Source organism: Sciurus carolinensis, chromosome 14, assembly GCF_902686445.1.
Source record: "Sciurus carolinensis chromosome 14, mSciCar1.2, whole genome shotgun sequence".
In the NCBI taxonomy this organism is placed as follows: Eukaryota; Metazoa; Chordata; class Mammalia; order Rodentia; family Sciuridae; genus Sciurus; species Sciurus carolinensis.
The window spans coordinates 2,058,826-2,085,469 of NC_062226.1; the positions used below are offsets into that span (position 1 = coordinate 2,058,826).

The following is a 26,644-nucleotide window of genomic DNA, read 5'->3' on the forward strand; positions in this document are numbered from 1 at the left end:
CTGTGTCCACCCCTGTGCACCTCCAAAGTGGGCATCTGGTGACCTGCTGGCTCTTTCACCCCAGCCTTCTTCAGCCCCGTCTTGTTCTCTTCGCCCCTCTCTGCCTCCCCCAGATGCATGCCTGCCTTCTGATTCCTAAGCTGCCCCGACACCCAGAAGCTCTGGTGGAGGCAATTTCCTTCCAAGACAGGTGCCCCCCAGCACCAGGGCCACTGGACTCCAGCCCCTCTTGAGGGGTCTGGGCCTGGGGGAGAGTAGAGAGAGGTGCTGCATCAGCGTGCCCTGGAGGACAAGGAGCCCCCGGCATACGCAGCTGCCAGACAAACCCTTCAGTGCCGGAGGACCGACTGCGGCAGGCCTCTGGAGCCCCGAAGAGGAAACAGCTCCTGCTCGTGGGTCCTAGCTGCAGGTCAGGGACACAGTGCCAACTGTACAAAGTGCCAGGCCCCCGAAGGCTTCCTGAGGAGGTGGCCTTGTTAGAGCAACTGGGGTGGGCTGAGCGTGTGCAGATGGGTGCCAAGAGGGCTCTGAGCAGGAAGAGTAGGGGCTAGGTGGGCAGCCTGGAGCCCATAGCTCCTTGGTGGCTGTAGGCTGCCCCAGCCCCGGGTGCCAGGACTGTGGGCAAGATGCAAAACCTGTTCAGAGGCAGGGCGAAGCCTTCCGCTCATCCCAGCGCTCTTGCCCACGTGCGATGTTTAAGGTGTTGCCTTTCTACGGACAAGGGATACTTGAAGGGTAAGTTCCTGCCCTTACAGGTGTCTGGGGCCTTGCTGGGGACAGAGGACAGTAGCTCTTACTGAATAGAGGGGTCTGGGAGGGCAGCCGAGACTTGTCCTGGGAGGAGGGGGAGAAGGGTCTTTGGGGGCTTGAAACTGGGGCTCCTGCAGGTCAGGGCCTGGAGCGCTACACACCTGGGGAGGTCACAGAGCCAGGGGCGCTGGTTCCACAGGCTGGCCTCCCAGGTGGCCGGGCTGCAGCCTCTGCTGCCCCGCCAAGCCAAGGGAGGACGCTGGGGGTGTTGGTTGACTCTGGGCCCCTCCCAAGGGAAACCGTTAGTCACTCTGGCACCAGCCGGGTGCGGGCTCCAGAAGTGCCAGGAGAGCTCGGGCTGTGCCAGGGTCTACAGGACGGGAGGAGAGCGGAGCCCAGAGGCGTCCGCAGCTCTGAAAGGCCAGAGTGCGCATCAGCCTAGCGCATGCAGCCCTGTGCCTGCACTGGCGACAGGTCCAGCATACCTGTGCTTTAGCACACTGGCCCCAGGGGGCAGTGTGGGCCTGGGCGAGGGTCAGGGTGTGGGTCCGGGTGACTGGGAGCCTGTGCAATCCTAGCTGCAATGGCCGGAGATGCGGGACGGTCTCTTGCCTCCTCACCCCCCTGGGAGGAGGTGCCAGGGCCTAGAAGAGCGGGCAGGCAGAGGGAAGGCTAGGAAACACTGTGCCCCCACTCTGCCATGGCCTGCATATGTGGCCTCAGGCCTGTCATTCAAAATCACCAAGCCTCAGCTTCTCGCCTGCAAAATGAGAAAACAAAGATGCTGGCCTTGTAGCTCCAGGCTCTTGGGAGAAGCTCGAGTCTGGGTGTGAGCAGTGTTTTTACTGTTATGCTAGTTGCTCTTTCCTGATCTTTCTGGCTAGTGGTCAGATACAAGGCTGAACTTCCCGAGGGTGCAACTCTTAGTCATCCAAGGAGACAGCTGAAGGAGCTCATTACCCAGCCGCAAGGATGGAGGGTGGGAGGAGGGAGGGTCTTCCGGCACCACCCGTGACCTCTGTGGCCTAGAGACAGGCGCATGGGTGAGAAGGCTTGGAGGGCCTTCCCAGGCATGTCCTGGTTTCTGCTCCCACTCTGGAGGTGCCTGTTTTCCAGGACGGGGGCTGGGCGAGCCTGGTGTGTGAGGGGCAAGTTCTTGCCCTCAGGGTCTGCCAGGCTTCCTGAGGGGCTGGCGCGGGCTCAGCAGGAACAGAGGCCTGGAGCCCCAGCTGGTCTGCCAGGGGCTGCGCGGCTGGCTCTGAACATCTGCAGAGTTCCCTGCTGCTCTCCCCGCCAGCCCTGGCTGTTCGGCCGTCTGCTCTGCAGGCCCTGGGTACGTCTCCTCCCTGGAGCCCTGCGCTGTGCCTGCTGGCCACCCTCAGTCTCTCACCTGCTTAGGCCTCTGCTCCTCAGGACCATCTTTCTGGGTCTGGAGGCCGGCTGGGGCCTCAGTCTTTCCCTCTGAGAGAGGGGCTGCAGTGGGGTGGCTCATGCATCCTCGCCCTGTCTGCAGGAGTGGCAGGGGTGGCCTGGAAAAGAGGACAGACACCCAGCTTCCCTGGTGACCTCAGGCTCCGGGCTGCTCTGTCTGGACACCCGGCATGTGCTCCCCCGCTCTGGACCCGGGCAGCCCGGCCTCCCCGCTCGCTGCTCCTGGGCCGCGGCGGCAGCAGCCAGCAGGCAGCTGGGCTGGCCTGGCCGGGCTCCAGAGGCGCAGAGCGGGTTAAAGTGTGCGCCAGGCCGGCCGGCGGCGGGCGGGGGAGCGGCCTGGTGGGAAGTGTGAGTTCCTCCCCGTCTGCCTCACAGCTATAAAGGCGGCTGCGGCCGCAGAGCCGCCACTGGGCTGCGTCCCCTCCCGGGAACCCCCTCCCTTGGATGCTCTTTGAAGTGGGAGAGGGAGGCGGCCCAGAGGCGGGACCAGAGGGAGGCAGAGCCCCGCGTCTCTGCGAGGCCCTCCCCGCGCAGCGCACCTGGCGGCCCAGGGTCCCGTCTGGTCTGCAGCGTCTGCCTGCCAGCTCTCACCCCTTTCTCTGGGAGGACAACCTGCTGACCCCAGGCCAGGTAGGCCACCTCACCCCTCCTGGAGGTGTGACCTGCAGCCCACCCCAGGCCAGCCAACTGCCCAGAGTGGGCCTGGGAGCTGGGCAGCCTGCAGCACCCCAGGAGCGCATCGGGCATGGGCGGGGCAGACCTGCCCCGCACCAGGGTGGCGCCTCAGCCCCAGCCTCAGCCGCAAAACTGCAGCCCACACTGCGAACCCTTTTGCTCTCTGGTGGCTGTTTTGGGACCTCAAGGAGGGATGGATCCGGGTGAGCTGGGCCTGACCAGAGCCGGCCGCGTCTGGGAGCCTTAATGAAAACCAAGCGTGAGGCCTGCTCGGCACCTGTCCTCAGCCGGCGGGCAGGGCTGGGGTGCCAGGGAGCCAGCGGGACTGCCCTGGGCACTGAGCTGGTACAGGCTGGGTGCAGAGGAGACCGTGGGGCGGGGGCTGGTCGGGCTGGGTGGGAGGCTGCGCTGCTGGCATGGGGTCTCAGGACTCCGCTGCAGGCTGCGTCCTGCGGGTGGAGGGAGAGCTGGCCTAGCGGGGACACCTGCAGGTGCTGGCTTGCGAGGAGAGACGAGTTTGGCCAAGTCTGCTGGGGCCGGGAGGAGAGGGGCCCCTCTGGCGCTGGCTTCAGGGCTGGGGTGATGGGCCCACCCTCTCCCCTGGAATTAGCTGGGTGTGGGGTGAGTCCTGCGTTTGCTCAGGGGCTGGGGCCAGTTGCCTGCCTTGCTGCGTGGTTTTGGACAAGCTCCTTCTGAGCTCTGGGCTTGATGGTTCCTGAGTCCCCTCCTTGGTCTCACTGGCAAGGGACACTCACCTAAGACAAACCCTGGGCAGAGACCGATATAGCACCTGCTCTTCCCTCCCAGGGGAGAGTCCCTGCTGAGGACAAGGTGGGGCTGGGATAGAGCCCAGGAGCTGGGAGCTCCCCTCAATTTGGTTGGACTTGACCCCTGGCAGGTGTTTTGGGCTGGAGCCACTGACTCGTTGGGAGGGTCAGCTGCTTGGTCCTGGGCCACTGGCACAGTGGCTCAGGCTGCCTTCCGACAGTCCTGCACTGCCCGGTTCCATCTCAGGAGGATGGACACAGATAGCTGGGCTATATGCCGAGAGCCGGCTGCTGCTGGACGCTGCGTCCTAAGGATGCGCGGGTGGCGAGGCTGCGCCTCCCTAGGGCCGCACGGATGGGGCGAGGGGAGGCGGGGAGGAAAGGTCTGCGCCAAGCCCCCGGCCACCCCCATCCCTCTGCAACCCCATACACTCTGGGGAGGTCACCCTCCCACCTGGCCACCAAGCACTGAGCTAGTAAAATCCCAAGGCTCTCTGGCCAAGGGGAGCCAGAGCCCTGGTCATCAGCAACCGTGACCCTTTCCATAAGGCCCTGCCCCTCCCTGGGCCTCCAGCCTCCTCCACTGTCCCTGGTTTCCTCCCCGGCCGCCGCTCCGGTGTTCAGAGGCAAAGCGTCGCAGCTTCCTGGGTGCCCTCAGCCCACAGGTAGCCCAGACTGGGCACACACATCACCTCTGTGCCTAAGCCTGGGCACGTCTCTAGTGGCTCGTGGAGTTCCTTCTTGCTGAGCCCAGATGGACGGCTCAGCCTCTCCCTGTGTGGCCTGCCAGGCGGCCACCAGCACACAATCCCAGATAGGTTGGCTACCTGGGGCCCTGGGTAAACCTGGAGGCCTTTTATCCAAAGCGGTGCCTTGCTTCCTAGGATGGATGGTGGACAGTGGTGCTCATGTTGGGCCTGGTGCCTGCTGGCCCTGGCAGCTGTGGCTGGAGGTGCAGCGTCCACTGAGGCCTCGGTGAGTAGGTGGTCATTGTCCAGGCCCCACACCATACCCCAGGTGCTGTTCACTTCCAAAGGGGATGACTTTGGAGGGGCTTTGTGACAGGTGTGGGGCATCTGCCTGTGTCCTAGAACCCCGAGGGTCTCAGACACCTGTTCAGAGGGCCAGTCAGACCAGCCCCTCAGCCAGGGCTCTGGCCACCACGTGTCAGGGTGCAGCTGAGGGTGGCTGGGCGCCTCCCCTCCAGCAAAGCCCTGGATGGAGGCGTGCGTGGGGTGGGCTTGTGTCCTGCAGATGCGGGGGGCCGGGCTGCTCAGAGGCGAGCGCAACTGCTGGGCAAGGCCTCTGGAGCTCGCCACGCCCCAGCATGTCCAGGTCTTAAGACAGGACGTGGTCTGGCACCCAGAGCACCTTGCAGACCTCAACTGCAAGACGCTGTCCGGCTGGCAGGATCCCTCAGGCCTAGGGTCAGGCCCATCCTGCTGGGCACTTGAGCCCCTTGCTGACCGTCTGTGGGGACTCTCACCCAGGACAACAGCCTGGAGGGGGGTGCCGATGCCACCGCTTACTGGTGGGGGGAGTGGACCAAGTGGACGGCGTGTTCCCGCAGCTGCGGGGGTGGGGTGACGTCCCAGGAGCGACACTGCCTGCAGCAGAGGTGTGAGCTTGGCGGGGCTGCGAGGGGCGGCGCATGGGTGGGGAAGCCTGGCAGGCCCGGCGCCAGGGTGGGCAGCTGGGCCTGTGGCCTGGTGGCTCCCCTGTGGGGGGGTCTCACGTTTGAGGTGGTCAGGGTCAGTCTTCCACTGGCTGCTGTCAGGGACGAAGCTCCTACCGGATGCTACAGTTGTGTTAGAGCTCGCCATGCCCCATGGTCCCGGGATACCTCTCACGGGAAACGGGAGGGTTCCTAGGGCTTGCCATTGCGGGGCGAAACCCCTGGTCTCTTCTGAAGGTCCAGCTGAATGGGACAGGCAGGAGCACAGTGAGGGACAATGAGCCTTCACTGTCAGGCAGACCTGGATTTGAATTTTTCCTCTGCTACTTTCTGGCTGTGACCTTGGGCAAGTCCCTTCACTTCCCTGAGCACCAGTTTCCTCATCTGTAGCCTGGGGGACTTGCTGAGCTCACCTATGCTTCTGAGCACACAGGGCACCCTGTGTTCTGTGCATTAGCACAGGGCCTAGCACATGGCCGATGTGGTTGCCGTCATAGAGCCTGTGCAGTATGACCGTGTGCTGTGTGGGGACCTAGGGGTGAATCAGAGGTGGTCCTTGCCCAGGACTGGGGGAGGGGCAGGAGTAGGGTGGGAGGGAGAGCCCCCCGGGAACGCTGGGAATCCGGAGGTGCTGGAGGGCAGCGGCCCCCACTGAGGGGTGTTGGGGCCTGCAGCTCCTGCCCCAGCTCTGGCTCAGCAGCCCACCTTTCTGCCAGGAGGAAGTCTGCCCCAGGTGCGGGCAACAGGACCTGCATGGGCACATCCAAGCGATACCAGCTCTGCCGAGTGCAGGTGAGGCTGCCAGCCCCCCACTTCCAGGCAGGTCCCACTTTGAGATGCTGTCTTGTCACCCTGGCCCTCTGGACATCCCTCCTGGGCCTGCCGTTCCAGGAGAACCCGGGTGGGGCTGATGTCCAGGTTGAGACTGAGCTCCCTTGGGCTCAGACCTCTGTGTCACGCCCTCTGTCCACTGGCATGTGTGGGCAGTTGGACTTGCTGCTGCTCCCGTGACTTCCAGGGGCCGAGGCCTGGGTTTCTGGCCACACTGGGGCACTCCCTGTGACATTTGCGGCCCAGGCGCTCCTGGGCAGACCTCGCGTGGCCTCCTCGTCCCCACCTGTGAGACATCCCACTGCACTGCTGTTCGGGGCCTTTCCAGCTCCTGTCCCTCATGAACTCCCTGCTGCTCCCAGATGCCCCCGGCCTCTGCCTCTTCCCAGCCTCAGACTGGGAACCAGGGTGGTGGAGGCCAGGAAGGAGGTACTGCCTCTGGTCAGCCACAGAGTATTCTCTCAGGGGCCAAAGTCAGTCTGAACACAAACACCTGCCTGTCCAAGGGCAGCTGGGACATGGAGTGCAAATCTGGTTCCTTCGGGCAGATGGGCGGACCTGGACCAGGTGGGCGGAGCAGCTAGGGGTCCCATGTGTGCACGGGCAGGGTGCCAGGGCAGGATCCGGCCACAGTCTCTGCTGGCCTCCCTGGTTGGTAGTCCTCTTGTGATGGTGCTGCCGCTTGTGAGTTCCGAGGGGACCTCTACATATTCCAGGCCCAGCACAATGGCCCCTTGGACGAGGGTCTCCCTCTGCCGTGGGGGTCCTCGCCTGTGAAGTCAAGTCCCCTCTCCTGATTTGGTCCCCATGCATGGCCAGCAAATGTGCCAGCCCAGTTGTAGGTGCCTTGGTGACACCTGCATAGGTGCAGATGGGGTCTGCCCGAGGAAGGAGGGCAGGGAGGGGCAGCATAGGCGGGGCTGTGGGGCCCTTTCCCTCTGCCACGTGGCTGGGGGGAGGCCGGGCGGCGGAGAAGGAAGGGTCATGTCCAGAATGTGAGGAGGACCATCACCCTAGGGTGGTGGGAGAGAGGGAGCCCCAATGAGGGCACGAGAGGTCACCGTGGCTGTGTCCCTCAGGGACGTCCTGCTGCAGCCACCTCCTGCTCAGCCTGGACAAAGGTGCCCTCTGAGGCCAAGTCCCTCCTCTCCCTTCCCAGGAGTGTCCAGCAGACGGGAGGAGCTTCCGGGAGGAGCAGTGTGTCTCCTTCAACTCCCGCGTGTTCGACGGGCGGGTGTACCAGTGGAAGCCCCTGTACCCCGGTACTTGCAGCTGCGGGGACCCAACTTGCCAGGCAGAGGGTGGGGTGGACTTTCTAGCCCCAGGACTGAACCTGATGGGGGCAGTGGGGAAACCGAGGCCTGGAACAGGGGTCTTGGAGGTTCTGGGGGCAGCTGCAGAGCCAGGAGCACAACCCAGTCTGCTCCAGGTCTGGAGGTCTCCTCCTCCTCACCCATGACATCACCCAGGACAGATGGCGGGACTGCGTTTCCTGCAGCCTGGCTTCCGAGGTCAGGACACTTCCCGCTTGTCGGCTCCTGGTTTGGACAGGAACCAGCCTAGACAACCAAGCAGGGACTGGCCGTGGTCCCAGGTCCCACGGGGGCCTGTGGAGTGTAGTGGCCCTCTCCCTCTTTCTCTCGATCTGGGGGTGAGGGTGGTTGTCCAGGTAACAGTGTAAATGAGTTGGCCTCTGCTGCTCCCTGGGATGTGCTGGCCCTGGATCTCAGGCACGGCCCCCACTCACGAGGAGGCAGAAGTCAGACACCACGGAGCCTCGACTGGGCCCAACAATCTGCATCTTGGTCCATTTCTGCCTCCGAGACCCTGGACAGACCATTCTGCTCTCCAGACCTGGTCTCCTCATCTGTTCAGTGGGGAGGGTGCTGTCTCAGCAGGAGGAAGAGGGGAGACCTTTGAGTCCAGCACTCCCTGCCACCCTGAGACCCTCTGGCTCGTCCCCCAGATGACTACGTCCACATCTCCAGCAAGCCATGCGACCTGCACTGCACGACGGTGGACGGCCAGCGGCAGCTCATGGTCCCCGCCCGTGATGGCACGTCCTGCAAGCTCACTGACCTGCGAGGGGTTTGCGTGTCTGGAAAATGTGAGGTTGTTAAACATTGTAGCAAAATACGCTGCTCTCACGTGCTGGCCGCCCGCCCGCCATCCCGGGCAGCGGTGGCCCTGACCCGGCCGCGGCGCCCTCCCATTGGCCATCCCCTGCTTCTTGCAGCCCATCGGCTGTGACGGGGTGCTCTTCTCCACCCACACACTGGACAAGTGCGGGGTCTGCCAGGGCGACGGGAGCAGCTGCACCCACGTGACGGGAAACTACCGCAAGGGCAACGCCCACCTCGGTGAGGGCAGGGCAGGGGTGCGGGGTGCTGGGTGCCACCCTGCCTCCAGCCTCCTGGGCACCTTCGGGCAAGTCTTTCCCTCTTTTGAGCCACCTGACTACCCACCAGGCCCAGGGCTGGCACCATACGGAGACCCTTCTGACCAGCACTGCGTGCCAGGGGGCATTTAGGGACCATCTCTGAGCTCGGAAGCAGCATGCAGAGAAGTGTGAATACCAACTAAAAAGAGGAAACTGAGGCACCAGTGCCAGCCTCAGACCTGCTGTGGGAGGCGACTCTGGGCAGACTGGGTCCTGGGACCCAAGTCTCAGAGGTTCCCCTCATCTGGGAATGGACCCCAGTCCAGAATCCCCCACCCTGGGAGTGCTTGAACTTCTTCAAAGCCATGTTTGTATCCAACTCTGGCCTGGCTGGGGATCCGTGCATGTGACAGGCCTTTCTACTTTTGGACAGATGTCACTTGCTTCACCAAGCCTTCTGGTTGGGGAGCTTGAAGCCCACTAAGCAGGTGTGGAAACTGAGGCCCAGAGTGGGCATTGCCTGCTCAAGTTTCCCCAGTGAGGCCAGGCTAGAAGCCCTTGGGTTAGGGCCACTGGTGGGTCCAGGGGGTTGAGGATGGTCCATCTGCACGAGGGGCAGCTGTGGAGTTAGTCCGTCTTCTAGAAGGTCCCCGGGGGGAGGGTGCTGCAGAGGGCGGGACTTGGACACGCAGCCTAGGGCAGGGCATGCTGGACAGGGCTGGGGAAAGGAGGGGTGTCGGGCAGCACGGCCAGACTGGGGTGTGAATTATGCATGTTGAGCGCTCGCCAGGCACGATGGGCAGAGGCCCTTGCCTTGGCAGCCTTGCTGTGGGAGGCCCGCACAGCGTTGGACGGTGCCTGACTCTCCCCTGCTCTCACAAACCTGCTTGCATGGCCTTCGACTGGACCTGGGGCAAGGAGGCAGGGAGCCCACGGTCAGGCTGTGCGTCTGCTTCAGGGTCCTAGGACATGCTGGGCACATCAGGCAGCCAGGCCCACAGACAGGAGGCACGTCCAGGGGAACTCCCCACCGGGAAGGGGCAGGAACGGTCCCAGCTAATTCTGCTGGGTGCCTGGGACTGGCAGGGCACTGAATCAGGCCTGGCACATGTTAACTCCTTCATGCCTGGTGACATCGCTTCACGGTGGGCAGAATTGCCACTGCTGCTTGAAGCTGCCAAGGCAGGCACAGGTGGCAACATGGCCCCAGCGCAGTCCCTTAGCCACAGAGCTGAGCTGGGTCTGACGGAGTCCCTCACTCCCTGGACCCCAGAGTGCCCACTGAGAAGCATGGGTCAGCCAGAGCCTTCAGGGACCCGTACAGTGAGGGTGGGACTGGGGGGATAGGCAAGGACTAGCTCACAGGAGCTGCTCACCCAACTGCAGAGGCACGTGGACTCTGCCGCTCCCCACAGGAAACCCAGGACAGAGCGCCAGCCACCAACAGGACCTGAATTTCTGGGACCCCTGGATCCCAGGCCGACTCCCCTGTCCAAGGGTCGTTCAATCTCTCCTTGTCCTCGCAGGCCTTGCCCCCACGGCCCCCACCCCAGACCCTCAGTCCCTGGGTGGTCTGGAGGACTCTGTGGCTCCTCCCCACCTGACGAGGGGCAGACTGAGCTGCCAAGGGTGCCCATGCCCAGTTGGGTGGGCTGTGGGCCTCAGGGTCCACAGGGGCCTTTCTCTGCCCTCCCCCCATCTTCCACACGGCCAGCCCTGGTTCCATGTGGTGCTGTGACAAGATGGGGTTTAACAATAATGATGCGACAGCCGGAGCCCGTGGAGCTCACGGTGCCTCCCAGAGGAGAGAGTGCTGACCTGGGTGCAGATGAGGAGGCCCAGGGTAGCCCTGCCCTGGGTGATGAGTGCAGCAAGACCCAAGCCCATGGGCTCCAATGCATTTAGGGTCCCTGAGGTCCACAGAGTCCCTAGGGAGGGGCTAGAGTGGGCACCAAGGAGGATAGGGCTGGCCTGTGGCCTCGGTGGGAACAGGTGGGCTGGGTCAGGGGCCCGACAGGAGACTCAGCCTTGGGGACAGCACAGAGCATTTCGGCAGGGTCCAGGGGAGCCCACACATCTGTAGGAGTGGGCCTGCCCCTAGACAGCTGCCCTCACCTGCCAGCAGCTGCCTCCAGGGGTGACTTTCCTCTGGAGAGGTGGCGCTGGTCTGCCGGGCCCTTGCTCTAGCCAGTGGCTGGCTCACTGCCGTCCATTTGCCTCCAGGTTACTCTCTGGTGACACATATCCCAGCTGGTGCCCGGGACATCCAGATCGTGGAGAGGAAGAAGTCTGCTGATGTGCTGGGTGAGCCATGGGGTGGGTGGGCAGTGTCTGCGGGTGGGGAAGGGGCACCTGGCCCTGGACCCCTTCCTTTGGGAGAGGGATAGATGAGCAGCGTGGCCCCAGAGCCAGGGTGGCAGCTGCTGTGGGGGTTCCTGGGAAAGCTGGCCCCTCCCTCATGTGTACAAGGTTTTGCACTCAGAGCTGCTGGACCGGCGACAGGGTGTGGCATTGGATGGTGGGATTCCCTGACACTAGAGAGCCCGACCCAGACAAAGCTGGGGTGCTGGAGGTGGAGTCCCTGCAGGGTGCAAGGAGTGAGGCTCAGGCGGTGACAGGTCAGGCAGGGCCGATAGGAGGAAGGTAGCCAGACCAGAGTCATGAGGGACAGAGAAGCAGGGATGGGATGGAGCCCAGGCCGGGGCCTTGTGCAGTTCTGCCCCCACAGCCTCCAGTGGGGAGCTGGGCTTGGAGGGGCGCCCCTGCCTCGAGGAATGTGTGAGCTATTGCAGAGTGTCCAGGTGGTGAGGCCCTGTCTTGGTGACAGGTTTTGGATGAACTCTCTGTGACATTGGAGGCACCACCTGGCAACGTGTCATGTTCACAACCCCAGGTGGCAGACTGAGGCCCTTGTGCCAAGGCAGGCAGGTGCCGATACCCATGAACCACCCTGCCCTGGGCCCAGGTTGTGTCAGGAGCTGCTCCCCAGCACAGGCCCAGCCCATCCTGACCTGGGCTCCCTCCTCCCCCAGCCTCCCCTCCCACACCTCAGAGTGAGAGCCAGGACTTCAGAGGATGCTGGGAAGGGGAGAGGCTTTGCTCGAAGTTCTCAGCCTGGGACCCAGCCTAGCCCCGCCTGCCGCTGCCCAGATGCCCCAGGCTGGCACTCAGTGCAGCCCTGGGGAAGGAGCGTCCAGTCCCTGCAGGTCTGCAACTGCTGGCCCCAGGTGCCACCATCCTAGGGGCTGCTCTGTACTGAGCCCGGGAGCCGGGCCCCTCGCCAGGCGGTTGCTCTGTCATCCGCTGGCTTGGGGGAGTGGCCGGCCAGGACAGGCTGTGTTCTCTGAGCTGGCTGCAAAGCTCTCATTCTTGAAACAGAGTCGTGGAGACGCCAAGAGTGGCCTTGGAGAGCTGGGGAGCCACAGGAAGGAAGGTCCTCACTGTCAGGAAATAGGCTCTGGACGCGGGCCCCAGCTGAACCCGGGGCGCGTACCTGGAAGCTGAGTGGAGACAGCCAGGCCTTGGCAGAGCTTGGACTCCACGTCACTTTCTGAGGTGGTCACGTTCAGGGTGCTCTTCAGGCAGACGTGCCCTCTTGTTGCGTCTGTCTGATCACAAACTCCTCGCCCTGGCTGCTCTGCTCAGATTGCATCAGCAGCTTTGGAAGCTGCTGTCCTCTGGCAGGCCAGTTCCTGGAACCGGCTTTAAGGACACCCTTTGGAAGACAGAGTGTCCCCGAGTGCTAAGTCTGCCTCCTCCCTCAGCCTCTGCTCAGCCTCCCAGGCCCAGGGAGGACCAGGTCCACGCAGGCGGTCCCTTGGCCTCGGAGCAACAGGGAGACAGGCTGCCGGGGGCGTCGTGAGCACATTCCTCTGCCCTGAGCTTCCAGCTGGCTCTACCCAGGCCCTGGGAGTGTCCCTCCACACCCACCTCAGGGAGAGGGTGACAGAAAGTGCCCAGGCTGCCCTCTGGCCTGCTTGGGCCCTAGGAGGCCTCAGCCTAGCCTGGCTGGACAGGCTGGTTAGATAGTCAGCGGGATAGTATTGCTCCCTTGAGAGGGCACTGCTGGGCAGCTTGGTGTGGTCCCTAGGAAGGGCTTGGTGGACAGTGTCTGTGCCACCTAGGCCAGGGCTGTAATGTCCCTCACTGTGGGCACTGAGGTCCCCTTCTCACCACCCAGACTAGAAGCCCCTCAGCTCCTCGGCGGCAGTCGGAAGAATAGGTCCCGGGCGTCTCTGGCTGGTGATCCAGCCGTCCCAACCAGTCTGTGGTGCTTATTTTAGGCTGATAGGAAAGGTCACATGCACCTCTTCAGCAATTGCTGGCCAGGAACGTGTGCTGGCCACAGTGCCCATCTGATCTTCCAGGTGACATTGAGCTCCCTGTCTCTGTGGCATTTAGGGGAGCGGGTGGGTGGGGAGGACTGGCAGTGCTTCCTTGAGTGGCACCAGCCCCCCAGCCACTCAGTCCTCCCTGCTGCCCTCCCTTGGCCCACCTGACTGGGTGGCTTTGCCTTTCAGCTCTTGCTGATGAAGCTGGCTTCTACTTCTTCAATGGCAACTACAAGGTGGACAGCCCCAAGAACTTCAACATCGCGGGCACCGTGGTCAAGTACCGGCGGCCCATGGATGTCTACGAGACGGGCATCGAGTACATTGTGGCACAGGGGCCCACCAACCAGGGTCTGAATGTCATGGTGCGTGTGCCTCAGGAGGTGCAGACTACAGGGACTGGGGGCTTCTCCTCAGAGTCCACAGGCAAGGGCTGTGGGCCAGGGGCCTCCATGGTCTCGCCATATTCACACACATGGTGCCCTGCAGGTGCTTGGGTGGGGCCTCCACCTCCTTCCCTCAATCACTGAGTTACTTACTCACTTGTCTCCTCCCTAATTCCCTCCCTTGTTCATTCACTTAGCCTCTCATCAACTCACCAACCCATTTACCCCTGTACTTGTCACCTCAACCACATGCTCTCACTCACTTTCCTGTATAACCACCCACCCACCCACCCATCCACCCATCCATCCACCTACCCATCCACCTACCCACCCACTTACCCATTCACCTACCCATCCTTCCATCCACCCACCTATCCATCCATCCACCCATCTACCCACCCACCCATCCACCCACTCATCCTTCCATCTACCCACCTACCCACCCACCCATCCTTCCATTCACCCATCCACCCCATCATTCCCCATCCTTCCATCATCCACCCACCCATCCATCCATTCATCCATTCCATCATTCCCCATCCTTCAATCATCCACCCACCCAACCTTCCATCCACCCACCTACCCACCCACCCATCCACCCACCCATCCACCCACCCATCCATATACCCATCTACCCACCCATCCTTCCATCCACCCATCTACCCACCCACCCATCCACCCACCTACCCACCCACCCATCCACCCCATCATTCCCCATCCTTCCATCATCCACCCACCCATCCTTCCATCCATCCCCCGGTCATCCATTCAGCACTGCTGCACCTTCCTTGCAGACTGGCGCTGTGGGCAGTGCCTGTGCCGATCCATCTGGTCATCAGGAGCTTCATAGGGAGCTAAGGCTGGATCCATGCCCACTCCATATTTGAGGGTTTTCTTCCTCCACCTAGTTCCATACTGCTCCCCAAGTCCTGCTCAGATCCCCAGACTGGGGGACCAGAGAAGTTCTTGTAGCCCCTGGCTCCCCTGGATGCTTTGGGACTGGTTCAGGGTCCAAGCAGTGGGCAAGGAGTTTGGCCTGTGTGCACTGTTTGCCATGGGTTTCCCATGGCTGGCTTCTGACGGTGAGTGTCATTGCAGCTTGGTGTTGAGGACTTGTCCCTGACACCAGGTAGCATTGGGATGGGAGGCTGTGGGCTCCTTAAGGCGCCAGCCTTTGGGAGGGCTGCAGGAATGCAGTCTGCCCACCCTCAGCCTCTGGCTTTTCTCATCCCGCCATGACCAGTTTTTATGGCCTCACTTTGTAGGTGCAGGAATGGCCCAGGGAGGCCAGCGACTTGCCCAGTGATGGACACACGGGCAGCATTCCTGGGTCCAAGGCAGCTGTGCTCCACAGGAGGCATCTCTAATCAGGGTGCCCCAACTGCATTTAGGCTGAGGAGCTTCCCTGTAAGGCCCAGAATCTCACGGGTTCGCGTTTTCTGTGCCTGTGCTCGCCTGGCCTTTCCTGGAGCCTCCCTGAGGCAGACTGGCCTCTGGCTGGAGGGATGGTGTCATGGGCCAGTGTCCCCAGAAACAGGCTCTACCTGGAGGTGCCATGCAGGAGCACTGGGGAGGGTCTCAGGAGCAGCACCAGAGGGAAGGGTTGGCTCAGGTCGGTGGACAGAGCTGAGGGCCACCATGCAGGCTCATCCTCCAGGTCAGCATGCACTTGAGTGGGGGCTTTGTGTAGTTGCTGGGTGCAGCTGTCCCTAGGGAGGGGGTGACCTTGGGCAGAGTTCCCTCTGACTGAGAGGACTGCCTGGGTTGGACTCAACTGTCCTCGGCCCTGCAGGTAGGCCACTGAAGGGTAGGGGCAGGGCACACCTGGGCAGCCACTGTGGCCCACCTTGCCCTGCTGGACTCGCTGTTTCTTGTGAGCTCCCTCTTCAGGGAGTGCTCCTGTCCAGCTCCAGCTGCGTTTCCTGGGGCCTTCAGGAGGAAGGTCTGTGGGACAAACTGCAGTTGGCCTGGGGCCCGCCCCAGTGCTGCTGCTTCCCTCTTCCCCACCTGCTTCGTAACCCCCCACCCACGGCCAGCACCTCTACTAGTATTGAAGACTTTCCTGGGTCATCAATTTCCCCGCTAGGTCAACGGCCACACCCACTCAACCTGAGGCCTCACTCATCGCTCTACCAAGGGGCCATACTGTCGCAAGGCTGCAGGGGCTGCTGCTGGCGCTCCACCAAGCTCTGACGACAGAGGCGCTGTCCCATTACCGAAGGAGCAACCGGCGGGACTCAGTGCGAGCTCGCGTGGTCAAGGGCAGGGATGGTTCTTGGGGTCCCTAGCTGACGATGGCAACTTGGACCCTGGTTTTAGAATGTGCACCCACCTCTGCAGGGTAAACAGCAGTTGGCCCTTGGGGGAGGAAGCGGGAATCATGGCCACACAGGCTTGTGGGGCCTTCCTGGGGCCGGGCTACTCACCCACTCGGTGGGTTCTGCCTGTGAACTGGCTCAGCCAGCAGGAAGCCCGACATCCCGCAGGGCAGTGGCCCTGCTCCCCACACTGGGTCTCTTCTGGGTGAACAGATGGAGCCAGGCCATCTGGGTCCATCTCCAAGGGGCCCTTTGTTCTGTTAGCCACATCAAAGGTCTCGGTGGGCCAGGCTCTTGCCAACTGCCTTTACTGTTTTAGGACCCGGTCACCTCCATGGCTGCTGGGGTTGTCATGGCTTCTCCTGCCACCTGCCCTGGCCTGGGGAATACCAAGCCTGTCCCTCCAGGTGATGCGGGTGTCATTTCCCATTGTGTTTCTTTTCACTCCTGTGCATACAATGTCCTCCAGGCCTTCCAGCATAAGGTGGTCACCTGGCGTGTTGTCCAGCCTCTGGACCGTCCCTCCCTGATCTGCCACAGCTGGGGGCACTTCCTCCTTGCTGTGGGAGCCCCTGGGTAGCCCATCAGCGTGTTGTCCCTCCTGGGCGCCAGTGGGCCCCAGCCTCATGTGACAGTGCTCCCGGTAGCTCCTGCCCTGGTTTTGAGAGTCCATGGGTGACCAGTTCCTTCTCTGGACTTCTCTGAGGGGGTGAGGATGGGCTTGACCTCAAGCTGTTGGTCTGGCAGCCTGGAGAGGAGGCTGGGCCAGGTCCTGGGTCCTGAAGGTAGCGTCATCACTCAGAGAGTGCTCTGGCCTTCACAGGGAACGAGTCTCTCTGGGCCCCAGGGTTCAAGGGAATTCATGTGTCCCAGCATCTTGAGTCAGCTCCCCTTACCCCAAATCCTAGGGTCCCTCTCCCAGTCCAATGCTGCCCATGGCGTAGTAGAAGGTGGGGCGAGAAGACGCCTCTCGGGTTTCCTATTTCTCTGCCTTCTCCACCCGGGAGCTGCAGAAGCAAGAGCTCCCTCGCGGGTCTCCAGGGTGTCCCCCAGCCAACCCCAAACCTTTGAGGCGCTGCCCACAGTGTGCTTTCTCCCACGGGAGCCCTCTCCCAGGGCATGGCAGCCTCCAGGGACCTCCGTGCTCTGTGCATACCCAGGCCCAGGCCCGTGGCCCCCGTGGCCAGGCAATGGATGCTGCTCCTGAGTCTGTCTTGGAGTCTGCTTCCAAGGACCACCCTGGGTTTCAGGGAGGACTCTGGGCCAAGGCTGTGAAGACCCTCCTGGGGAGAGGGTGCAGGAGCCTCTGCTGGGAGCAAGGAAGCCGCCACCCAGTCTCCAGTCCTACAGGAGCTCTGTGTTTCTCTGGCCCTTTAGGGCCATCCCAAATTGGGTGGGACTGTGTCTTTGCATCCTCCATGGCCTGCCCTGGGGGTTCTGGGGAGAAGGCCCATGGGGTAGCTCATTCTTATAGCTCTGGGTCTCTGTTCCACAGTGATGCCAAGGTGCAGGTTGGGCTTCACCCAGGTGCTAAGGTCGCACCTTTGATACCTAAAGGTCCTAGACATAGTGCCCATCACCAAGGAGGACGGCGCCTGCTGCCCCGCCCTGGGACAGCACTGCCCAGGCCTTGGGGAAGGCAGTGTGCTTGGGCCAACCCGATGCCCTGGGAGGCCAGGGCCACCGGGTCCGAAGGGCGTGTGGCAAGGGGCCGCAGGGAGCGGAGAGGAGCTGGGCGCGCTTCCCTTTGCAGGTGTGGAATCAGAACGGCAAGAGCCCGTCCATCACCTTCGAGTACACGCTACTGCAGCCTCACGCGCACAGCCGGCAGCAGCCCCTCTACTTCAGCTTCCCCGGACCCGCCTCGGCCAGCGCGGAGAGCCAGGAGCTGGGCCCTGGGCGGCTGGGCTTGGCGCGGCACAATGGCTCGCTCTACAGCCAGGCCTCCGCCCAGCCACTGGGCCTGGGCCACGGGTTGTTCAGTGCCACGGGCCCCGCGGTGGAGCTGGGCCTGCGCAGGGGTCAGGAGACCAACGACGTGTGCCAGCCGGCCAGTGGCGGGACGTGCGAGGGGCCCCTGAGGGGCGAGGGCTTCCAAGGTAACAAGAGGGACATGGGGTGGGGGTCTCTGGGGACAGACCCTGGGCCAGGGCCCTCAGCAGAGATGCAGGTTACCCACGCCCACTCTGGGCTGGCCCAGTGCTGAGGACACACCTGTCCTGAGCATGCACGTTCTTCAGAGCCCACGGCCCTTCCTCAGGACCCGCCCGGGCTCCCGGATTCTCAGAACTTCAGTCCTCTGCATGGAACGGTGCTGTGCTTGCACGGGTCCCCTGCGGGCGCCCCGGTGCTGTGGGCCCTTGGGGCAAGATGGTGCCTGTGCCGTGCTAATGGGGGCCGCTGTGTGCCTAGAGCGTGCCCGCTCCTCTTCGGTACAGACGCCGTGTCCTCCAGGCACTTTTGACCACAGCTTATTTATTCTGAGGACGTGGGACCCACGGGTGCCGGCCTGGCTGTAGATGGGTGCTCATATGGGTCTGACAGAGGAGGACACTGAGGCTCAGGGACAGGAAGTGGTCTGGCTCAGTCACTGCACCCACCCCACGAGGAGTTCCAGTCTGCCCCGCAGCTCACGAGGGGAGCTCGGGCCTCATCTCTGCAGATCCCACAGGCCTGCGGCTGCGGGTGCTTGCTGCCTGGGGTGCAGTTCTCTCTCCTGCTCCTGGGCTTTCCCTCGGCCGTCTCCTCAGGGTCTCCGGGTCTCTGTGTGGCAAGGGCCCACCCCAAATCACTTCATGGGAGATTCTTAGCTGATTACACCTCCAGGGACCCTCTCTCCAAGCCAGATCACATGCTGAGGTTCCAGGGGGGCTGGACTTTGAGGGACACTCTCCAATCCCCCGCAGAAGCCACCAGGGGCCCCTCTGAAGAGATGATCGGGGCCAGAGTGTGTCTCGTTGGACAAACCTGCCTTCTGGGAGCTTCCTAGCCTCGTTGCCCCAGGGAGGAACCCTCCCTTTCATAGATGGTCTTTCATGTGCAGGATTTATAAGGATAGCTGGGCATCAAGACGAAAGTCGCAGACAGCCTGTCTCTCTCTCTTCAGACCATAACATCACGGGGACTGCTCTCTCGGGTGACAAGGATGACCAAGAGGTGGACACCCGTTTTACCTCGCAGGAGCTCCTCTCTGCCAATGCCATCTCTGACCAGCTCCTGGGCACAGGCTCTGACTCTAAGGGGTTCACCCTCAACGAGACCATGAACAGCATCTTTGTCCAGGGCGGCCCTCGGAGCCCCTCTGCCGACAGCCTCTATCTGGACTTCGGGGACAGTGAAGAGGCTGCCCCCAGCCTGGTCAACGGGTCCTATTTGGAGCTGAGCAGCGACAGGCTCTCCAATACCTCCTCTGAGGCCCCGTTCCCCAACGCCAGTGCCAGCCTCCCCCCTGTGGCCGGGAACAGGACTCACAAGGCTAGGTAGGTGGGCAGGAGGCACGTCCCCTGCCCTGTCCAGGGCCCTCTGGGGGGAGTCACTACAGGGGGTCTGACTCAAGGGCTGGGGACCTGGAAATAAATGGGAGAGAGCAACCCTTCTCAGGGTCCCTCAAGGCTGCCCTTGAATCTCAGCATGAGACCAGAGGCCTGGACAGAAGTGTGTCTTCCCCTAAAGTTAGGTTCCTGGGTCCTAAGTTGTCCCCAGCAATCGACTGCCCAGGTGTTCCCAGCCCTGACTCCAATCCATGGCACTGACACTGGGGTCAGGAAACTGCAAGTCCTGAGCACGGCCCTTGAGCCAGGGATGGGGCTCTTCATGCGGTCACAGGGCAGCATGTAACGGCCACACCACCCTGAGCCTGAGGCTGCCGGGACTCCGAGAGGTAAGTGACGCCTTCACTCTGAGGACCTGGGCCTGGTTCCTCGGGGACAGCCATAGAACACAGGCTCAGGCAGGTGCCCAAGAGCCCTGGTGCAGAGCCTGCAGCTCAACCTCCACCGCGGCAGAGGAGGTGGGGGTCCAGGGCTCCTCGCTGAGGGGCAGACCCGGGAATCGGGCATTAGGGCAGGTTGGGTAGCAGGAGTGGGCCTGGCCCCAGAGTCCAGCCGTAGCTGGGACAAGTGAGCAAGTGAGCAGACAAGGCTGGGACGCCTGGCAGTGAGAGGAGGGGACCCCTGGGCAGTCAGGGCTGGAACACCTGGGCAGTCAGGGGTGGGACTCCTGGACAGTCAGGGCTGGGGACTCCTGGATAGTCAGGACTGGGGACACCTGGACAGTCAGGACTGGGGACACCTGGGCAGTCTGGACTGGGGACACCTGGTCAGTCAGGGCTGGGGACACCTGGACAGTCTGGACTGGGGACACCTGGATAGTCAGGACTGGGACACCTGCGCAGTCAGGACTGGGGACACCTGCGCAGTCAGGACTGGGACACCTGCGCAGTCAGGACTGGGGACACCTGGATAGTCAGGGCTGGGGACACCTGGGCAGTCAGGACTGGGGACACCTGCGCAGTCAGGACTGGGGACACCTGGACAGTCAGGACTGGGACACCTGGACAGTCAGGACTGGGGACACCTGGGCAGTCAGGACTGGGGACACCTGGGCAGTCAGGACTGGGGACACCTGGATAGTCAGGACTGGGGACACCTGGACAGTCTGGACTGGGGACACCTGGATAGTCAGGACTGGGACACCTGCGCAGTCAGGACTGGGGACACCTGCGCAGTCAGGACTGGGACACCTGCGCAGTCAGGACTGGGGACACCTGGATAGTCAGGGCTGGGGACACCTGGGCAGTCAGGACTGGGGACACCTGCGCAGTCAGGACTGGGGACACCTGGACAGTCAGGACTGGGACACCTGGACAGTCAGGACTGGGGACACCTGGGCAGTCAGGACTGGGGACACCTGGACAGTCAGGACTGGGACACCTGGGCAGTCAGGGCTGGGGACACCTGGGCAGTCAGGACTGGGGACACCTGGGCAGTCAGGACTGGGGACACCTGGGCAGTCAGGACTGGGACACCTGGACAGTCAGGACTGGGGACACCTGGGCAGTCAGGACTGGGGACACCTGGGCAGTCAGGACTGGGGACACCTGGATAGTCAGGACTGGGGACACCTGGTCAGTCAGGGCTGGGGACACCTGGACAGTCAGGGCTGGGACACCTGGGCAGTCAGGACTGGGGACACCTGGACAGTCAGGGCTGGGGACACCTGGGCAGTCAGGACTGGGGACACCTGAGCAGTCAGGGCTGGGGACACCTGAGCAGTCAGGGCTGGGGACACCTGGACAGTCAGGACCGGGGACACCTGGGCAGTCAGGACTGGGGACACCTGCGCAGTCAGGACTGGGACACCTGGGCAGTCAGGACTGGGACACCTGGACAGTCAGGACTGGGACACCTGGGCAGTCAGGGCTGGGGACACCTGGTCAGTCAGGGCTGGGGACACCTGGGCAGTCAGGACTGGGGACACCTGCGCAGTCAGGACTGGGACACCTGGGCAGTCAGGACTGGGGACACCTGGATAGTCAGGGCTGGGGACCCTGGGCAGTCAGGACTGGGGACACCTGGGCAGTCAGGACTGGGACACCTGCGCAGTCAGGACTGGGGACACCTGGATAGTCAGGGCTGGGGACACCTGGGCAGTCAGGGCTGGGGACACCTGGATAGTCAGGGCTGGGGACACCTGGGCAGTCAGGGCTGGGGACACCTGGGCAGTCAGGACTGGGGACACCTGCGCAGTCAGGACTGGGACACCTGGGCAGTCAGGGCTGGGGACACCTGGGCAGTCAGGACTGGGGACACCTGCGCAGTCAGGACTGGGACACCTGCGCAGTCAGGACTGGGGACACCTGGATAGTCAGGACTGGGGACACCTGGGCAGTCAGGACTGGGGACACCTGGGCAGTCAGGACTGGGACACCTGGGCAGTCAGGACTGGGGACACCTGGACAGTCAGGGCTGGGGACACCTGGGCAGTCAGGGCTGGGGACACCTGGACAGTCAGGGCTGGGGACACCTGGGCAGTCAGGACTGGGACACCTACGCAGTCAGGACTGGGGACACCTGGATAGTCAGGGCTGGGGACACCTGGGCAGTCAGGACTGGGGACACCTGGGCAGTCAGGACTGGGACACCTGGACAGTCAGGACTGGGGACACCTGGACAGTCAGGGCTGGGACACCTGGGCAGTCAGGACTGGGGACACCTGGACAGTCAGGGCTGGGACACCTGGACAGTCAGGACTGGGGACACCTGGACAGTCAGGACTGGGGACACCTGGCCAGTCAGGGCTGGGACTCCTGGCCAGTCAGGGCTGGGACCCCTGGCTGGTCAGGGCTGGGCCTGGGGGCCTGAGATCAGGAGCCTCTGTGTCAGGGTTGACTGTAGCTGGTAGCCCAGACCTGAGGTGCTGGCTAGAGGGCAGGCCCTGGCGACAAGCTCCTGGGCTGAGGCGGCCGCCCTGCAGGGGCAGGGCTTCTCAGAAGCCCAGGTAGGCAGTGAGGCTGGTCAACCTCTGGAGCCAGGCGTAGGCATGGACAGGCAGGGACAGGAAGTGGGCCGAGCCACTGGCTTTCACCTTGTTTTCTGGCAGCCCACCCAGACCTCAACTTTAGAACCCCAGCAGGGCCCCTGGTGCTGAGATCAAGGTCCTTGAGACTGGGGGACTGGGTTTGGTGGGAGACGTGGGGGTCACTTTTGGAGTGATGGGTTTTTGGTACCCCCTCACCCACTGCAGGGGTCAGGGTGGCCAAACCAGCTTCCAGGAGTCAGGAGCCCTGGGTGACTTCTCCTCAGCCTGAGACACCCCAGGCATGACTGGCAGGCTCTGTGGGGGGCTCCTCTGCGGGGGGCTCCTCTGCGGTGTGGGACCTTCTCTGGCTGCCCCTCCCCCCACCCAGCTGCACAGGTTGCCTGCTCCCTGTGACCCTGTGTCCTCACAGTTTTAGGGCCTGGGGCCTCTGCCTGCTCGGCAGGCCTTGGCGACTATTAGGGAGTGGCAGACTTTACCTTGGGGATGCAGGATCTGAGTCCAAGCACCGCTCGTGGGCAGAGAGGAGGAGGGCCAGGGTCGGGAGGCACCTGCCTGTGTGACCTGGCCAGTCCCTCTGGGCTCCCGGCCCCTCCTCCCCTCCCAGGGTGGGCAGCGATTACAGCACAGTAAGGGCTCACTATATAGTAAGGAATTGAGCCTCCAAGGCTTCCAGGAAGTGTGGCTCAGGATGGTGAAGGTGGCCAGCTGTCCGGTGCCCACACCCTCTGGGCAGGTTTATCAGGATGGCACAGAGACCCCTCTTTAATTCGGCTCACCCCTCAGGAAATGCAGGCTGCAGGAGCTGGATGTGTCCCTGCCCTCCCCTGGGCTCAGTTCCCTCCTGCTCTGAGGGACTTGTCAGGGGTCCCTGCTGAGACGTGGGGGGGGGTGCGGGGGGTGGGTAGGTCCCAGGCTTGGCTCACAGCACAAGCTCCCGGGTCCTTAGCATTTCCAAGAGCCTCTCCCGCTGTGGTGTTGAGTCTAACCCGACCCCTCAGTCCCACAGGGTGGGTTGGATTCCCGGCGCCTGTTGATAAAATAGGTTGTCAGCACTCAGCGAGGCTCAGCTCTGTGAGATGTGGCTGCTCCCCCGCCTGGGCTGCCATCAAAGGATGCTACCGTGGGGACCAAAGATGGTCTGGGGAGATAAAGGGCCAGGGAGGCCGCGGGGGAAACTACCAGGCCAAAATAGCAGCGTCTAGGCAAGTTGTCCAAACACAGGAAGCGGTGTCTGCTCGGGAGATCAAAGGGTAGCCCAGAAAGGAAGGGCTATTTTCATCTTCTCAGAAATGCTGCAGACAATCAAGGGAGGGCCTGTCACCAGACTCCACTTGGGGAAGAAGCGTCTGAGGCGCAGAGGCACACGCCTCCCTCTCCAAAGCCTTGCGGGGAAGAAGGGAAGAGGGAACTTTCTGGCTCGTTTTCGAACACACGGTCACTTCAAGCTTCTGCTGCTGGTGTTGCAGGAGCCTGCATCCTGCCAGGTGGCCCAGCAAGGACTCAGGCAGTGGAAGGGATAGTGTGGGAGCCCCTCTCAGGGGAGGGGCAGTACCTCCTTCCAGATGGAGGGAGGGAGGTGGGTGGCTCAATGACTTCCGGGGTGCTTGCTTCTTGATGCGGCTTCCCAGAAGGGAACCTGTTAGGTGTCACCCTGTTGTGCCAATATATGCAGGGCTGTGTTCAAGAGTGGCATATGCTCTGGCCCACGCCCGCACGTGCTGGTGAGGGTGGCGTGCTGGTGAGGGTGGCGTGCAGGCGGCCCCTCCACAAGTACCTTTGTGGCTTAAAATTCAGAGGGTTATTTTGAACCTGTGGTTGTCTCTTGAGTCAGGTGTGAGTCAGCCCGTGTGCTGGCTCCAGCTCTGTGATTAGACCAAGATGGCAGTCTCCACTGGGAAGGGGTTGGATCTTCTCATCTATTCTTGTTCTTGGGAGAATTTAAAGCTGTTGAAAGCAGGGTGGGGGACCAACGAGCGCAGCTCCGCGTCTCCTAGTCACCTAGTATGTGGGGTTGGTTTATCTGGGTGCCCTCTCCTGGGAAGATCACCCCTGGGTGAAGCTCTAATGGACCCTGCTGGTCCCTTGTTCTGAGATGATGGGGTCTTAGGCACCCCCTCTCATTTTAAAGTTTCTTCTTGTTTGCAAAGAAGGAGGGGAGAGCCTCCCTTCCCCAGGACCTGGGCAAGCCTGGAAGGGACTGGAGCCCAGGGGAGGTCCTGGCCAGCTGCCTGGCCTACCTCTCCTTCTTGGAGCCACATCCCTTAGCTCATCACGGAGCTCTTGTTGGTAGACCATTTCTTGGGTTGTCAGTGCCGTGCCCGTCAGGGCGAAGTTCATCCCCAAAGCTCTGCTGGAACTGGGGTCCTCCTGGGGAGAAAAAGCCCACCCGAGCAGAGCTGTCTTGACTGACAGGCTCTCATGCAACAAACCCCTCCTGTCCCAGAACCAACCACCAGGCCCATGGCACTCAGCCTGACCACCGAGGTGACCGTGGACCTCTAGAAAGAACTGGCCCCGGTTTAAGACCCTTGTAGGGTGTTAGCCCCGGATCCTCTTTAGCCAGCCTGGCTGGGCCTGAAGGGAAGTGGATTGGGCCTGCTGCCTCGCTGCCGGGAAGGGAGGTGAGGCTGGGTGAGCTGCTCTCGGCTGGGCCCGCCCCACGGCCCCTGGCTCTGGGGCTGCAGGCTCCTTGGGCTGCCCTCCAGCTTGGGTGGCCAGTCTTCCAGCAGACATCCCAGGCTGAGGAGCCGCCTTGATCTCCCCTCTCCTGCTGAGCCTGCAGAGTGGAGGCCCAGGCCAGGAGCACCGGCGCTCAAGGAAGCCAGCTCCTAACAATAGTTGGCTGCGGCCCCTGAGTTCCAGCCAAGAATTGTAGCTGGTGGCTGGCAGGGGCCCAGAGTGCCTCTTCCCGGTGAGCGAGCGGGTCTGTGCCGCTGTCTCAGCCCCCTGCAATGCGGGATGCACGGCTCCCCCGTCTGCAGCAGACTTTTAATTTTGATGATTGAAGGCTGAGTGGCTGCTGCTCCCATGCAGCCAGAACCCAGCGGAGGGAGGCAGTAAGGAGAATTCCAGAACATTCTCAGCACCTGAGGCCCCCTGGGGGGAGAAGGACGCAGGCTGCTGTGAGCAGGTGCAGCGAGGTGCCTGCAGGGGGCGCGCTGTCCATGCTGGAGAGCCTGATTCTTCCGGCGCTGCTGGGGGACTTCAGGCTCCCCTCGGCCTGCCTCTGAAGGAGGTACTCAGAGGGACACAGGCCAGGGCAGGTGGCTCATTCCTGGAGTGGCCCCTGCAGGGCTCACCCATTCTGTTCTAGGGAGTGGGGCCCTGCCCTCACTGGTGGGGCTCAGCTGGGGCCCGGGGCAGGGGCGTCGAGAGGGAGAAGGCACCTCTGAGGAGAGACCTCCCAGGAACCCGGTGGCAGGGCACCAGGCCTCACTCTCCGCCCATCCTCCTTTCAGGACCAGGCCCAAGGCGCGCAAGCAAGGCGTGAGTCCCGCCGACATGTACCGCTGGAAGCTCTCCTCCCACGAGCCCTGCAGCGCCACCTGCACCACAGGTACTGGGAGCCTGTCTGGGGGCCTCCTGACCTGGGGTCCTTTGGTGTCAGACACAGGCATCCTGCTCTCATGGCACGCTGGTCCCTGGGTCACCACCGCCCAGGTGCTTCCCCGTTGGCTGCCAGTACAGTGTCCCTTCTTAGGCAAAGAGTGAAGACCTCGTGCCCAGGAGTTTGCTTTTGTTTATGGCAGACATAGGAAAGGCAAGACAGAGCCCACCATCCACCAGCCAGGGGCGGTCAGATTTGAGGAGCCAGGGCAGAGAGACCCTTGGGTTACCTGGACACACACACTCTGCTGAGAAAGTGTTGAGGGGGATTTGAAGTCATGTCTGTTGGGAGCTGTGGCAGCCACCTCCACGCTGAGATGCGGGCCCCAGCTGCCGGGGCCAAGGTGCTCTGCAGCCTGCTCCTTCCCTACCTGGGGGTGCTGGGTCAAGCTTGGGCACAGGGCAGGGGAGGCAGGTAGAGTGTTGTCGAGAGGAAATCTAGGCGTGGGATGTCAGGTCTGCGTTTAGAGGACACCTGGCAGTCCCTCAGGTGTGTGAAGCTCCTGGCTTGCCCAGCACCCCAACTCCCCAGCCAGAGAGAACATCAGGCAGTCAGTGTGGGCCCCGCAGTATCCCTGCCGCCTTGGTGGCATTTCAGGAGATAGTCCCTGAGCAGGAAGGCATGGAGGCCTCATCCCCGGTTCTGCTCACGCCGCCCTGCCTCCCTGCACCCCTCACGCATGTGGAGGCTGCCCTGTGCCTGGCATTCTGGAGGAGAGAGAGCTCTCTGAGGTGTGCGATGGCATTTGAACACGTGGTCGGCTGGACCATGCTGCTTCCGTTATGTAGCTGGAAATGGGATGTGGAGTTTATCTCAAAGCGGTTGTGGGGAAATAAGGAACAACCCATCAGGGTCACAGCCCAGCGAACAGGAGCCATGGTTACGGCCACTGCTGCCTCCTGGCTGACCTGAGGCCATGGCATGGAGCAAACCCAGCAGCAGCCGGTCCCCTG

At 62.7% G+C, this 26,644-nt stretch overlaps 1 protein-coding gene across 7 annotated transcripts in view; it reads left to right on the forward strand.

Moving 5' to 3' along the window:
• Positions 1-2,577: 2,577 nt before the first annotated feature.
• Adamtsl2 (ADAMTS like 2) overlaps positions 2,578-26,644 on the forward strand; it is a 33,180-nt gene continuing 9,113 nt past the window's right edge. Inside the window, exons 1-12 of one of the 7 annotated variants that reach the window (XM_047525280.1) lie at positions 2,578-2,811; positions 4,508-4,598; positions 5,114-5,241; positions 6,015-6,090; positions 7,289-7,391; positions 8,096-8,241; positions 8,366-8,489; positions 10,733-10,813; positions 13,030-13,205; positions 17,298-17,643; positions 18,651-19,023; positions 25,543-25,640. In XM_047525280.1, coding sequence (XP_047381236.1) covers positions 4,509-4,598; positions 5,114-5,241; positions 6,015-6,090; positions 7,289-7,391; positions 8,096-8,241; positions 8,366-8,489; positions 10,733-10,813; positions 13,030-13,205; positions 17,298-17,643; positions 18,651-19,023; positions 25,543-25,640 — 1,741 coding nt within the window. In that variant the 5' untranslated portion in view covers positions 2,578-2,811; position 4,508. The remainder of the gene's footprint in view (positions 2,812-4,507; positions 4,599-5,113; positions 5,242-6,014; positions 6,091-7,288; positions 7,392-8,095; positions 8,242-8,365; positions 8,490-10,732; positions 10,814-13,029; positions 13,206-17,297; positions 17,644-18,650; positions 19,024-25,542; positions 25,641-26,644) is intronic. The other 6 variants (XM_047525275.1, XM_047525276.1, XM_047525278.1 and 3 more) reach the window with 6 other exon arrangements.